The sequence below is a fragment of the Crassostrea angulata genome, chromosome 4 (genome assembly GCF_025612915.1).
Source record: "Crassostrea angulata isolate pt1a10 chromosome 4, ASM2561291v2, whole genome shotgun sequence".
In the NCBI taxonomy this organism is placed as follows: Eukaryota; Metazoa; Mollusca; class Bivalvia; order Ostreida; family Ostreidae; genus Magallana; species Magallana angulata.
Genome location: NC_069114.1, coordinates 18737701 through 18753765, shown reverse-complemented (window position 1 = coordinate 18753765; position 16065 = coordinate 18737701). Strand labels below are relative to the sequence as shown.

Genomic DNA, 16065 nt, shown 5'->3' with positions numbered 1-16065 from the left:
AGATAGAATGGAGGAGACCAGAATAGTTTTAGCGGAGTTTAAATACACTCGTTTTCATGAAGCACGTTAAATGAATTTAGCAAATTTATTAATTAATTAATAAACTTTACTGGGAAGTTATTTAATAAGCGAGAACAAGAACATCATTGTCGTCAGATGCAAATATTGCAAGTGCCCGTAACAACAGATTGTTTAAATCAGGGCACAGGGGTCCACCAACAATAGCTGACAAAGATAGTTAGTGCTTAGAATGGATAGAATGGAAGATAAGATGTAAGATAAGATAGACTCTCTCTCTCTCTCTCTTTCTCTCTCTCTCTTTCTCTCCTCTCTCTCTCTCTCTCTCTCTCTCTCTCTCTCTCTCTCTCTCTCTCTCTCTCAGCCGACTGTCAATTTTTATCATATCTATATGTCTTCACATTAATTTTAAATCTTAGAGATTAAATTAAAGGCAAGTCTGACGAAGTGGCTCTGCTGCCGTTCGTTAGATTTAACAAGTGATGAAGGCCTGACAACATCTCTAACACTGGCGAGTGTTCTCTGAGTCATATTGTACATCTGTAGATCTATACCGACAACAACGGACCACCTCTCCACACAAAGGAATCCCCACCAGTTCAGGCTCTTAGACTCAGGCAAGCAGACTGGGTGGAAGGTAGGCTATGTCTTTTTTAATGCAGTAGATCACATCACTTTTGAAAACCAATAATTCAGAAACTTAGATGAAGCCTTTTTTTGTCTCTGATGAATGACAGACTTAGTTTTGATGCAAACGGATTAAACAGAAGTTTGGTCGTTTTTTTAGAAAGTACAATTTTTGTTTGCAAAAAGTAACAACCGTAATTTTCTTGCAAACACTTATACACATTTACCATGTTCCATTTTAATTGTTGGTCATTGGAAAAACTGCGGGGGAGTGAAAGGAAGGGGGGGGGGGGTGTAAATCAAATGGCGCAGGTGGTTTGTAGAAGCTCAACAAAAGATACATAAAAATAAACAAAAGAAATAGGCCTGCAACACTGGCTCGCACATGTTTGATATTGTACATGTATGTAAACATTTGTGCACACGGGCAATTCCAGATGATTTGCAAGCACGTTTCAGATCTTCAACGTTGAGAAAAAACACTCAAAACCCGGAGATTTGTGCAGGAGATAGGCAAATTATCGACGGCTGCAAAAATTGCTGTCAAGTTCAGTATAAACATTAATTCTGAAGGGCGGCGGGCAACAAGAACTATGGGATGGCTGTTTTTTCCTTCCTCCCTCTCTCTCTCTCTCTCTCTATCTCTCTCTCTCTCTCTCTCTCTCTCTCTCTCTCTCTCTCTCTCTCTCTCTCTCTCTCTCTCTCTCTCTCTCTCTCTCGCTATCTCTCATATTGGAAAATGTATAGTAAAGCATGAAACAGGGAAGAAAATGTTCTTTAATATGTTGCCAATTTAAAGCAATTTAAAAATAAAATATTACATTACAAATTATAATTTGTCGGGAAGTAGATTTTTTTTAGTGCAGATTGAAAAAATAGTAAAGCACACTAGATTTACATGTTTTATCTCTCTCTCTCTCTCTCTCTCTCTCTCTCTCTCTCTCTCTCTCTCTCTCTCTCTCTCTCTCTCTCTCTCTCTCTCTCTCTGTCGACACCACCCAGGTTTTTTTTGTTCCACATCTGTAGCATTTTCTTAAATATTTTGTTGAGAAAAGAGATTAAAAGTTTGCCCGAGTGTTATTATAGATTCAAAATGTAAACAAAACACTGTGTACGTCTGAGGAATGTGGAACTTTATTTGAGTCGCTGAAATTGTTCTTGCTGACTCAGTTTAATTGCTTCACGAAAACGTTTGTTTCTTATCAAGGATTTCTCCACCGCTAATGTGTACTTTTTGGCGAACTTCATGTGACTGTAAAATTATCTGCCATATCCTTCATATTTTGATTATATAAAAGAGATAATATATAAACCCTGAATTAGCATGCCAGGTATGCATTGGTGCATCGCCCCTAAATATTCATCAAAAAGGAACTGAAGATATATCAAAGAAATGAATGGCAAATAAAGTCCATGAAAAACATATGATGCAAAAAAATTAAGAGGAATGAAATGAATGGAAGCCAGTATTATTTTAATGCTTTGCAGATTTTTCTCAGTAGCCTAGAGAATGGTGTCGGCCAAACCATACAAAGGTCAGAAATACCAAAAGATAAAGAAGGAATGTATCAAGAAGAAGACGCTGTTTAGGGACAGCGAGTTCCCTCCCGAGGGCCCCTCCCTGTTCTACAGCAAGGCGGCTCCTGCGGACATAGTCTGGAAAAGACCCGGGGTAGGTATACTTTTACAGTATTTTGGGTTTATGACCTCTTGGACTTATAAGTCACAGCTGTAAAAAGGCGTTTTGTCTTCTACTTGCTTATCGTTAGAGGAAAACTTCACAACCAATAGATCGACGAAGATTGAAATCTACTCATCAGGGCGTTTTAAACAAATTCACATTTTTTTTGTACACCAAGTATGTTAAAATGTACGTGGAATATCATGCACACATGTACAGTATACATGTAACTCCTTGTGCCATCAAACTTTATATAAAATATATTTATTTTTAACAATATTTCATTCAATATAATATATTGATTGGGATTAGGCAGTAGGCACAGCCTATTTTAGCCCTCTTCCTAATATAAAATATATAGCTGAAGAAAAATTAGAACTGCATATAAATACCATAGGCGGGGGGAGTGGGGGGGGGGGGGCTTAGCCAAGTTAGACCTAACCATTAAGCACATAGCAGAATGGAGGGTTCAGCCCCCCCCCCCACTTTTTTTACATAATTGTTTCGTAATGTACGTTTGAAAGATTGAGAAGTTGGAGTCAAAGGCATACTAGTCCCCCCCCCCCCCACCCACTTTTTTTGCCAAGTTAGACCTAACCATTAAGCACATAGCAGAATGAAGGGTTTAGCCCCCCCCCCCCCCCCCCACTTTTTTACATAATTGTTTCGTAATGTACGTTTGAAAGATTGAGAAGTTGGAGTCAAAGGCATACTAGTCCCCCCCCCCCCCCCAATCTTCGCTAGCCAAGGGTTTAAGATCCATTCTGCTCCTTGTAGAGGAGCAGAGTGGATCGTCAACCCTTGGCTAGCGAAGATGCCCCCCCCCCCCCCTCAACGGATTAGGAATTTCGTTATTTTTGAAAAAAAGAAAATTTGGTAGGCAAGATTTTTTTTATTGGAACTATAGGTAATCCCCCCCTCCCCCCGATTAGGATTTTCATGATTTTGGGAATTAGGTTTTTTTTCTCTCAATATTTCTGAGGATCAGCCTAGCCTCCCCCCCCCCCCCCCACTTTCAATTTGCTGCCGACGCCAGTGAATACATTTAATCATCATATACATGTAATTTACGTGCAAAATATAAGTATATATGTAGGCAGGATACCAGTCTGAGAAACAAATTATAAATTGCGCTTTATTTTTTTCCAGGATATCGTTTCCAATCCGCGCTTTTTCACTGAAGGTCGTGGAGCAGACGATTTCTCGCAAGGCTCCTTGGGAAATTGTTGGTTCGTCGCGGCGTGTGCCTGTATTGCAGAAAGGAAAAACCTTTTGCGAAAAGTATGAATTTTTAATGAGTTTGAATTCAAAATCATTTTGAAGTCTGGACATCTAAAAAATAAGAAATTCATGTTCTTACCTTGAAAACAATTTCTTTTAACACTGAAACAATTCTGGCACATTTTAAGCGCCAACTTCCTATTCGCAGATTGTACCGGATATTGAGAAACAAGACTGGGCAAAGGGCCGGAAGTACGCCGGAATATTCCATTTCAAGTTCTGGCAGTGCGGAGAATGGGTCGATGTCGTCATAGACGACTTTCTTCCCACCCGACAAGGGAGACTAATCTTCATGCACTCCAAATCAAGAAACGAATTCTGGTCGGCGCTACTAGAGAAAGCGTATGCAAAGTCAGTTGCTCGAGTATCTCTTCCATCACACAATAACACTTATCTGTTATTTAATTTGTACTTTTGGGGGTTTTTTTGTAACGAAGGTCTGTTGTTTTAGTAAGCGTATCAAAGTTTTATTACATTGTCAAGCTTTATCAAATCTATGAAGAATCTTTATTGTGTTAAGATATATAGCAATTTTAAAGCAATATGAGCTGCATTTTCATGCTGAATTTTTTTTTACGAAAATGTTATTTTCTACTGAAATTACAAAAAACATCATGGTTTTTTGAATTTCTGTTTTCATATTTTTTGTGGGAAAAGCCTTCAAGAAGCCTTAAATGAAGCAAAATTGAATTATTGTCGTCCTGTACAAAAATTGATCTGTTATATATTTCTTAGAAGAGAAATCTCTCTTCTGACAAAATTTATGATTTTTTCAAATCTTGAAAATCATAAAAGTTTAAGTTACAGGCAGACTTATCATACTAGCAGGTTTTTGCAGCAAAATAAATTTCTAAAAAATACAGCTTATATTTAAAAATATTTTTTTTTGGTACCATGCACCCATCTTATACAACATTTGGCGTTTATCGACCGTCATCATATTTACATGTAGTTACATATCTTTTGTATGTAATTTTACTCAATGATATCTTCATTTTTGTCGTGGATGACTTATTTTTAGATTATTTGGGGGTTACGAGGCGCTGGTGGCCGGAAAAGCCAAGGACGCCATGGTCGACATGACAGGGGGCGTGGCAGAGGGGATAGAAATCAGGGACTACAAAAACGAGGAGGAGAGAAAGAAATTGTTTAAGATTCTGCGTAAATCAAAGGAAAACATGTCGTTAATAAGTACATCTATCGCAGTAAGTAACCAAAGTGATTCGGTGTTATTATTTAGTTAAAATCCATGTAGATGGTGGAAGTGAACTTGCAAAGCGACAACTGCAATGGTCTTGTGATATCTTAATTCGATGGTCAGACACCAGAGATAGGTGGCGTGTTCTTATATAGATGTTTTGTATGATAATCATGTAGGATATAGATGGTTCTTAAAAACTATTCAATTATTCATTGACCTGAGGTCAAGGTCTTGAAAATGAGGCTGATGTAGGCCGTCGTCAGCATTAACATAGAGTCATTAATTTCTTAATCTTAAGATACTCTGTTGTAGGAATTAAATAGAAATGATCTTGCTATTCTCTCATACAGAAAACATATAACACCTAACAGACAGGAAGCATAAAATTAATATTTTGTATAAAAATCAAAATTTTATTTAATCCTGAATTTTAAGGCAGTAGGAAAAGAGATGGAGGAGAAGCTATCATGTGGTTTGGTGAAGGGCCACGCCTACAGCGTGACGAACGTCCGGAAACTAAAACTTGGGACGGGCCTCAAGTCCATATTCAGCCGAGAGAAAATCCACATGATCCGGTGTCGTAATCCGTGGGGAGGATCTGATTGGAAAGGGGCTTGGAGTAACGGGTTTGTATTTGTATGAACCAAAAATGTAAAGAGTAATTAGACTAAGTGTCCCTTGTAAACTGTAAATTTTATACAAACTGGCTCTGCCGTCTTCAACATTTTTAAATTACTTTTATAAAACTCAGCTTCCAATCCGAATCCTAGAAAATCACACGTCTGTGAATTTGAGGTGAAATTTCGATTTGAGGCGAATTATTTAGTTGAGGAAAGTTGGTGACGGCGGAACCAAATCTCTTGAATATGCCAGTGTTTATCGGTAGTTCACACTGTGATGAAAGCAATCTACTATTTGTTTCTCACAACAAGGATGATTTTATTCTGTTAAGATCTCCAGAATGGAAGAAAGTAAGCGATAGCGAGAAAAAGGAGCTTGGTCTTACGTTTGCAGACAATGGAGAATTTTGGTAAGAAGAATTCAAACACTAGTAGTACGAGCAGACTGATGATCTTAACTTAAAAAAAAAATCTGATTGAAATCAGATCTTCGATGCTCCAGATTATCGATTTCTCGCTCCAAAATGTCAATACAATACTGTATGTCGCTACGATTTGTCAATACAATACCGGTATCGTGCGATATTTCGCTATGTATCGTTAATCGGGAGCATCGATATATCGCGATGTGCAAATCGGGGACACAGAAGATCTGATTTTAATCAGATTGTCATAATCTCATGAGAAGATGTTACAATGGTAATGGCTGGCATGCGCGGATCCAGAAAATTTTTCCAGGGGGGGTCCGAAGGATAATTGTGTTTGCCAGGGGGGGTCCGAGGCATATTTTCGCGATAATTTTACTATGTAAATTTAATAATTTTTCATTTTCCAGGGGGGGTCGGGACCCCCCCGACCCCCCCTCTAGATCCGCGCATGGCTGGTACATAAAAATGTAAGATTTTTCCAAAACAGAACGTGTATTTTTTTTTAAATAAGAGCTGTACTCTGTCTTGTAGGATGTCGTTTGAGGATTTCTGTCGGTACTTTACCAGCATCGACATCTGTCACATGATTAACACTTCCTTCTTCTCGACGTCCAAGACATGGAAGGAAGATATAGTGGAGGGAGAGTGGAAGAGGAACCATTGTGGAGGATGCGGCAACAACAAAACATTTCTAGAAAATCCTCAAGTAATATTAACGTTGTCATTACCAGGTCCTATAGTATAGGTTCCCCGTTATATATTCGGGTTATGGCTCCGTAGAAAGCAGATCGAACGAGAGTGAGGTTTTCCATTTGCCATGTTTAAATGATAATAGCTGTCATTGAAAGCACGAAAATCAAATACCGGTTAATTCCAAATATGATTGCATAAAACAGAATTTTGCTCAGAATTGAGCATGTTGCTAAAACGAAATTTATCCAATAGACCGACAAACTAAAAACATGAATACTAAAACCAATTTTGAATCGATGGTTTTCTTAACTATCAAAACAAGACGTTTAACTTTTTCAGTATATGTTTGAAATAAGCGGTTTTGAAGAAGAAATCCTAGTCTCTTTGGAGCAATTTGACAGACGCACGGAAAAAGTCAAAGGAAAGTCCAACTACACTATAGGTACCACCATTGTCAAGGTAAGATATTTTTATTGTATATTGAATTAGAATTAGTCGTGCGTTCCAGACTACTAAAATATTTAACTTTTGTATACATCCCTCCAAGTTCACTTTCTCTTCAGGCAGATGTAAACCGGAAGTACAGGATGCACGATAAACTAGAGAGGGTGCATTCTGGGCCGTTTTCTAACGCTAGGAATGTGTTTGCCCGTGTGAACGTGCGTCCCGGACGTTACGTCATCATTCCGTCCACGTTTGAACCAGGTTGTCATGGGAAATTCATTCTCAGAACATACAGCAGCAAGGGACTGAACCTTCGGTATGATGAAATAGTTCGAGTATTAATTTATTATGACTTAATTGCAAAAATTGAGAATTATAAATGAATATTGACTGACAGACATCTATTTGGCTGATGTTATCAAAACAAATTGAATATGAGCTGTATATGTAAGAAACTAATATACGTATATGTTTACCTGAACCTTTCTTACCAATGATTGAATTGCCTCAAAATAAGTTAGTGCATTTCTATACTAGGGAATACTGTAAATGTAACACTCACAATTTTTTTTATCACAATGACAATTTTATAATTATAATTCAATCAGAGTCTTTGGATAGCATTACCCAGAAAAATGTTTTTAAAAATCGTTGAATACCGTATAGCTATGATAATTATATATTCTTAATAGTCACAAATTTATTTAAAAAATAGTCAAAAAATAATTGTACGTATTTCGAGATCAAAGCGCAATTAAATTATTCAACCGCAAAAAAACCCAAAACAGTTAATATATATGATAATTGAACTTGTATCTACTTCAGAGAACTGCGATTGGACGAGCCTGCCCCGCCCACTTTGTGTGGGATTCCCTCTACTCTCAAGAAGAAGAAAACTTGCGCAACGCAGGTCACAATGGTAAGAGGCGAGGAATTTCCAGGAAACGGAAAGAAAGGCGGTAGGTTTGCATATGCGTTCATAGGACTGTGCCCCATCTTTTATCTGAATTTTGTCAGTTTTTGTATTTTTTGTTGTGTTTAAAATTTCAATTGGTAAACTGAAGTTTGGTTTTAGAGGAAGAATATTAATTTATATAACATTTGAATTAATGGTTAGAATTTCTGAATTAGTCGTGTTTTCTGTTTTCTGAATATTTAGCTATAATAGCTTATATTTTAACATACCAAAGTCGCTACTTTATTACATGTACAATGTAATATTATATTACATCTTGCTATACATGTAGCATAGTATAGATATACATGTATTCGTTCTATATTAATAAAAGCCCCTTCGGGTTTTTTCTGAAAAAAATATCACTTGGGAAATGACAACATTAATCCCATAATTGTACGGAATTGCAGGATTCGGACTACCTTGATATATAAAAAGTAAATTAATTTTGCTTTTACGTATATGAAAAAACTATGTACTAGAATATATTATTTTATATTGAATAAGCACGTGGTCTTATACTTGAACTGTTTGAATACAGGGTATCTTTACTGTAAAATAAGATGTGACGGCAGGGTGCTATACACGAGACTATGTAAGGACACACTAAATCCAGAATGGAACGACCGAACGACATTCTACAGAAAGAGTCCGGAAAAGGACATCATAATTGAGGTGCATTTTCTATTTTACCATTTCAAGTAGTAGAAATCAATTTAAAAAATCGTCTAAAGGATCAAATTCATTTTTTACCTCTCTAGCCGATTCCATATTTTGGAGTGCGCGATAACTGCAGACATACTTTTACTGGCGACTTCTATATTTCGCGTTTCAACATGATAAAGTAGTTCTTAATATGTAAATTATTGAACATTTTAAATATGAAAGGACTGGTTAGCGGTGAGAAAGAATGGATTTCTAGAATCTCGCGAAATTTTCTCGTAAGCGAAAAGAAGTTTGATTACAGTAACTCTAATGAATTGATTAATGTTTGTATAAAAAATTAAACCACATTTTTATGAATGCATATGAATATGTTAATAAGATCGCAAAATTAACATGGTACGTTAACAAATTTAATTTTAAATAATGAATTTAAATTTAATGAAGGTGTGGCACAGGGGTAGAGTGATGGACACGTTTCTGGGTAAGTGCGTGATTCCAATGTCTGAGAGCGCCACCTACCGGGGAGGAAACGTCAACAGGAGGTTCGGACTCACCGCCAGGGGGAAGAAAAGAGAGAAAATGGAGGGGTATATTTGGCTCAAAGTTTTACATACGAATGATTTAAACAGGGTTTGATTATGGTCAAACGTTATATTGAAACAATTTCATGTATAACGAACTATGCACCTTTATACATGTATACTATACACCTTACTTTTTTTTAATGTCTGCATACCTACATGTATTGTTGTGAAATATTTGTTCAGTCATCATTTTTTTGTTGTTACATTTTCATTCTCTTTTCATTGTGTTTTTCAACTTTGCAACCGACCCATGAATTCTTATAATAAACCCAAAGGTTTTCCGTTAACATGGCTGAATAGTCAACAAATGATATAAAAGTATTTTTGCATAGCAAATATACTCTTCTTTTTTGTTTGTCTAGATAGCTTTTAAAATAGTACTTAATTTTTGAAGATCTAGAACACTTTGACGATTAGATTGTTTTCGTGTAAAGCCTATACAAATACACTTATGAATCCTGTTATAATACATTTTGTTATTTACATGTAGCTGTCATTTTGTAAATTTTGAATTTACTGCCACCCGGTAAATTCAAAATTTACAACAAAACATAGCTTTTACAAGTCATAACCCGTTTTTTGGTTTTATTTGTTGGATGTTTGTTGAATTTTATTTGTTGGATTTTTAAGGAATTTTTTTCGGGTTGTGGTAGACTGTTAGTTTTGGGTTTTTTTTGTTATAAGTGCGGTGTTCATCCAATGAAAGATAATTATATGTATCACTGTTTCATGTCACTTGACTCAATCTGATTTTAAATAATGTACATGTTCTGAATATGTTTGTTTATTTATACGGATAATTATTTTATGTACATGTATGTTGTGTTCCCTATGTATTTGAGGATGTGTGAACAAGAAAAAGAAGAAAAACATTTCTAATAAAAATATCAAAATTTATTTAAATGTTTTGTCTCCCTTACCTATAATTGAATAACAGGTAATTTCAGAAATGATTTAAATCTTTATTGTTTCCTTGATGAATAAAGCAATATGAACCGTGTACATGATGAAATTCAACATTTTAAAAGATACCCCGAACAAGATTTGATCAACCCATTTATTGTATGCTAGACATGCATGTACATTTAGAACCATTTTAACAAAACCTTGGACTTTCAGTAGGACGTAGCTATCTATTTCTTGCGTCAAAACAAGTTACAAATGACGCGGTTTCAAGCAAAATATGCACCGATTGCGTAGTCTTAGCTCAAAAGCCAGGCGAATCTTGTTGATTTCAGAGAGCCATGGCTATGTGGATGACAATAGAACCATTTTAACAAGAGCTTGGACTTTTGGTAGTTGTGTCAATCGGCAATGTGACTTAGGCCTGTCTGTTTCATTGCTGGCCACTCAGTAATGGCTCTTTGAAATCAACAAGATGTGTCTGGCTTTTGAGCGAAGGCTTCTCAATCGGCGTATATTTCGCTTGAAATCAGCGTCATTTTAACTTGTTTTGACGCAAGAAATAGATATTTACATCCTGCTTAAAGTCCAAGGCCTTGTTAAAATGGTTCTAAAATAGACAGGGCCACGTCACATTGCTGTTTGTCCCAACTACCCAAAGTCCAAGCTCTTGTTAAAATGGTTCTATATCTAGTGACATGTATAAATAAACTTGTATATGCAGTTTTTACTCGTTATTACATGTATTTATGGATACAAACGGTGAATTGAAGTGAGTGATCATCTGCATTAATTTCATCCATATTACGGTTAAACCGGCCGATGCAGTAAACACATTACATATTTAGGCCGCCCAAACTTGATTCTATTTTTATTGTAACTTCAAAATACCAAACCAACGAGAGAGGGCAACAAAATTAAAACAAACAACATTTTCAAACAAATGGTTTTTAATACTTATTCTACCAGAATGAGTATTCAAGCTACATGTAGGTTACCTGTATAATAATGATCTTTCCTGACAATCCCATTGAGTGTCTGATATACCGTGGTATATAGTCTAAAACGTGCTCTGAACATTTCGAATTTATACAAGTTCACCGGGATATAAAGTTGGTTGGTTGGTCACGTGATCAAATCCTGTGAAACCCGAAGGGCTTCTCGGTAGATGTAAATACTTTGTAACTGCCATGTTGTCAATTTTGAATTTACTGCCACTCGATAAATTCAGACTTTACAACATGAAATAACCATGCGGAATAAGTGATTGTGGAACAGTTACTTCTATTGAATGATAAAGGTTTCAGAATACATCCTAAAACAAACATCATAAAGATAAAGAAACCATCGAAATAAAAAGAAATAAATTACCTCAACCGAAATTGAAGAAGATAAAATTTCTTCAAAGAAAGAAGAACCTGGCTTCGATTTCACAAAAAAAACCTGAAGTCAAATCTCAGACTTAAAGGGGCATGGTCACGATTCGATCAAATTTTATTTTTCTGTTTTTATTATTTGCAATGCTTTAGGAATGCATTTCTAATGATCAAATCAAATTTGGGTGCTAGTCGTTGAGTTTTAAGCAAGATATATACAGGGCTCACAATTCTTCGTCATGTAAACAAGGCTCGTGCCCTGTTTTTGTTTACATAGGTTCAATATACCAGTAAAAAATCTTTTTAAACCTGGTTTGTCTATCTTATTATTCATTTAAAGCATAAATAAACAGTTCCTAAATTTATCACATTTATTTTAGGTCTAAAACTGGAATTTTCACTTCAACATTCGAAATGTAAACAAACGCTTTGTTTACATAGCGAAGAATTGTAAGCTCTGTAACTCGCTTATAACTCATCAAATGACACTCAAATTTTGGTTGCCTATTAAAAATGCCTTACTAAAGCATTGTAAACATTAAAATCGAAAAAATAATTTTTGACCAAAATCGTGACCCTCTTTAAGTCTGAGTTTTTTCTCAAATATTTGAGTTTTTTCTCAAATTTGAGAAAACTCAAATCTCTGCATTTCACAAAAAAAATCTTAGTCATGTTTTTTAGCCAATTTGAGAAAAAACTTAAGTTACCTCCATAGCAGACTAAGTCAAATCTAAAATATGAATGTCATAAACATCATTACTACAGTATTATATCGTCATTGAAGTAAAGAACACATGTGCTTACGTAAAAAAAAAAAAACTGTACCTATCTGAACTTTTGCTGACATATGACGTCATTTCCTACCCCGAATTTGTCCGACAATTTACGAAAACTGTCGAGCGCAAACGTTCAGTGAATAAATTTTGAGGTGGATCAAGCATCTGTACTCGACGTAACGTGTAGGAAGTACTCAGTATCAGTGTTTTCCTTTAAAAAATATTGGATAACACACACTAAAAAGGATGAGGGCACATGTCTACAACGCTTATATAGCGTACAAAAATTAAAAAGATTAAAAACAAAATTGATGTCACAGAGGAAAATAATTAAAACACAGATAACAACAAGGAACAAAATGAGAAATACCACAGACACGCAATTCATTGTTTTATAATTACTGATTTTAATGATCATTATTAAAAGGTAAAGGAATGATAAAACATAACTGTATTTACATTTAAAAAAACCAAACGGATTTGTGTTAATCTAAATATTTTAATAAGTCTTTTTAACATTTAATTAATGCTCAGTGGTAGTTTAAGTGTATAAGCCTAGGAAGGGACCACTGGAGTAAAAGTTTAATAACTTTGGGTTCCTTGCGGCGGTAAAAGTTATCAAACAAAGCCCAAGTTTTTTTGTTAGGGCAAGTCCTCGGGTTGATGACAGATGTGTGGTTCCTTCTGCGCTCGCCCCAACGGTCACACCGTAAAACATATCACATGTAGTTTATAGCTAAGCAAATCATATCTTAAAAAATGTAAAGTTGACCTGACGATTACACGTAATATGTTGACCATCCAGCCTCCTTAATGTTTCCATAATTCACGTCTATAAAATAAGGCAACCTAGAGCAAGGTATATACTATCCAATTTTGTGACTTGTAACCATTCCATCCACCCACCTGTACACTTTTGTATTGATTTTCTTATACGTTATCCAGATGTCCTTACGGCTTTAGTCTGTCCCAAGTTTTTGCTTCAATCAATTTTTGATGATTTTAAATAAAAATACACATACCTGTGAAAGAAATACAATTGAAATCGATGAAAGGGAATATATCCAAGATATCTTCATTGAACAATTATCCCTTTTCACTCATATAATTTCACAGGAACGAAAACAATTTTCTTACGGAGATTTATAATGGGAAATGTTTACATCTTTTCTCCATTCGGAATACACTCGGAATACATCGCGCAATTTTTTAACGTTATCATCCGGGCTTATTTATGGCTGATGCAATGCAAAATCTCCGTAGACTTTCAATTTTTGGATGTGTATTGAAACCTGAAGCGGTAGAGGGGGCGTTTCAAAACAGATAATCCGGACATTTTTCATATAAGTGGATGAACGTAGTTTGAGCACAAAGGTATTTACTATTATTGAAATATCGAGCAAAAAGTGGTGGAAGCAAAAACTCGGGACAGAGTAGAAATTAATCTTTTATAAAATCTTATTTATAATCAAAAATACATGTATATCTTTATTTCGAGTCAATTTCAATTAATATTAAGTCTAGTAATGAAATTGTCTTGCCGAAAAGACGGTTAAAGCGAGCGCAGCTCGCCGGCGCGCAGCACCGGCGCGAAGCGAGCTCTACCGGCAAGGCGTGTGTGAATAGAAAATTCGGACTATTTGCACATTCATTCAACGGATTTTTTTGGCGTCAGTAAATCGGACTAGTAATGCCTTGTTTTAATCGTCCCAGTAGTTCCCTGTAATTATGGTTTCCCATTTTACACTCTCACGAGAACAAGATAAAAGACTACGTACATGAATTGAAACAACGCCAATTCCCGGAGTTATCGTCCTTTCGAGTGACGTCACAATGGATTTCTTACACATTGATCCGACAGAATTTTTCGGAGTCAGTAAATTTCGACCCACAATGCAATTCCTCAATGTCGGCCGATCTCACTAGACTGGATACCATCTCGCGAGAATCAAAGTAAAACTTTTGAGAAACAGATAAATTGTGTAATTTCCAGAACATCATGCTTTTTAAGTAAACCAAACAGTATTTTTCGCGTAGTTTTTTCTAGTGTGTTTTCAAAGAGACAGACTACACTTGACTGACGTGAACTTTGACGTCACAATAAGGGGAAACTACTCTAAGAAGTTATTGTAAATCTGCTGAAATATAAATACCAAAATCTTCTCAAAATCTTGCAGAGCTAACGAATCGGGACATTTCTTCAGAGATAGGAAACAGCTGTAACTTGCTCTCATTTGGATGAATGCTCACAATTATTTTATTCACTATATTTACGGTAATTTCCAGGAACGTTTTTTAAATGGGGTGTGGCAACATCATTCAAAAAATCTTCATAAGCAAAAAGAAAAAGAAAATTCTCAAAATCAGGAAAAATTCTAATCGGGCTGGGGAATGGGGAGTGCGTGGTATGCCTTTAGCTGCTCAAAAGTGTCTTTATTTTCACTACTATTTACGATAATACATGCTCCCAGGGGATCCATTTTCCTTATGTGATCAACAAATTTTTTTTATACGTAAATTTGATTTTTTTTAAACGGGGGAGGGGGGGGAATCTGTGATGAGTCAATTTTTATTTGTAAGTTTAATAAAATGTCTGGTGCAAGAAAAGAGGAAATCAACTGCAATGTACATTATGTTAAAATCTTTATTATTCAACAACATTTTTATCTGAGATAAATTCTATATTGGCGTGCGACCAGTATATAAACAATCTGATTAAAATCAGATCTTTGATCCGTTCCGACAAATTCTGATGTCGCTACACTTTGGTTAGCGACTATCAGAATTTCGGAGCGTTACAAAGATCTGATTTTAATCAGATTGGTATATAAATAAATAAAAAATCTAATGAATTATGAATAATGAAAATGTACTGGAAAAATAGGTATATTTATTTTTTTTTGCATTCAAATTCATTTACTTTACGTCACTACTTTTATTTTTATTGATTTATCATAATTCATTTTGATCACCTGCTGCGCTTGCCCCAACGGTCGCACCGTAAAACATATTAGCGAGGCGGCGCGAAGCGCCGCTCGCGTTGCGAGCTCTATAGACAACGTGTACAAACGGAGGAAATTCGAGTTGAAATCTGTTCAAAGAAAATTTTGTGGACCCGCGTGAAATAGTTCTACATATCCCAATAATCCTTTGCGGTGCATAGCAACATGGGGGAACAGGAAGCGTTTCTAAGGAAAATTCTTACCTCTTAATCGTATGTACATCTATTTCAGTTATAAAAACAAAAATATTTTCAAAACACTGAAGTAAACAACACTTATGCTTACGTAAAAAACTGTACCTATCCGAACTTTTGCTGACATATGACATCATATCCTTTCCCGAATTTTTCCGACAATTTACGAGAACTGTCGAGCGCAATAGAAAGTTAAGTATGACGTCACAGTGACTTCGCGCAATAAATTTAGAGGTGGATCAAGCATAAATAGAGAGGTTGAGATTCAAAACGTGTACGCGTACGTGTGTTAACACTACACGTACACGTACACGTTTTTGTAATTCAGTTGAGATTTCTTATCTTGTAGGATATAATTGTGTACGTAAATCGACGCAGTTTTGTGACATGAATTTATTTAGTTAATTCCAAATAAATGGTAAATTTCTTATCAATTTTCATGCAAATGAAGCTTAAAAATCTATATAATGTATCACATGAATACATTCAATCATCAATAAGATTTTATTTGTTGTAAAAAGCTACACGTTTGTACTTACGTGTAGACGACACTCTACAAGTTTAGAGAACGTGTAGAAACCATGTCGTCACAAAAACTGATGACGTAATTCGCGAA

General features: G+C 35.6%; 1 protein-coding gene across 4 annotated transcripts; it reads left to right on the top strand.

The window, feature by feature from the left end:
- Positions 1 to 36: 36 nt before the first annotated feature.
- On the top strand, positions 37 to 10826 carry LOC128179825 (calpain-5-like). 4 transcript variants are annotated; one of them, XM_052847473.1, is made up of 14 exons: positions 37 to 273; positions 452 to 655; positions 2134 to 2317; positions 3476 to 3607; positions 3756 to 3958; positions 4629 to 4812; positions 5244 to 5434; positions 5761 to 5838; positions 6388 to 6562; positions 6889 to 7008; positions 7113 to 7309; positions 7819 to 7952; positions 8490 to 8623; positions 9059 to 10826. In XM_052847473.1, the coding sequence occupies exons 3-14, from the start codon at positions 2156 to 2158 to the stop codon at positions 9248 to 9250; spliced, it is 1902 nt and encodes a 633-aa protein (XP_052703433.1). In that variant the 5' UTR covers positions 37 to 273; positions 452 to 655; positions 2134 to 2155; the 3' UTR covers positions 9251 to 10826. The 4 variants fall into 4 exon arrangements, with proteins under 4 accessions (XP_052703433.1, XP_052703434.1, XP_052703435.1 ...); XM_052847474.1 differs by lacking the exon at positions 37 to 273 and having other exon boundaries at positions 384 to 655; positions 2148 to 2317; XM_052847475.1 differs by lacking the exon at positions 37 to 273 and having other exon boundaries at positions 384 to 655; positions 2145 to 2317.
- The last annotated feature ends 5239 nt before the right edge of the window (positions 10827 to 16065 follow it).

Coding starts and splice junctions, on each gene's coding strand:
- LOC128179825 (XM_052847473.1), top strand. CDS start 2,156: ATGGTGTCGGCCAAACCATACAAAGGTCAGAAATACCAAAAGATAAAG. Junction 3,608..3,755: donor GGAAAAACCTTTTGCGAAAA/GTATGAATTTTT, acceptor TCCTATTCGCAG/ATTGTACCGGATATTGAGAA. Junction 8,624..9,058: donor AAAAGGACATCATAATTGAG/GTGCATTTTCTA, acceptor AATTTAATGAAG/GTGTGGCACAGGGGTAGAGT.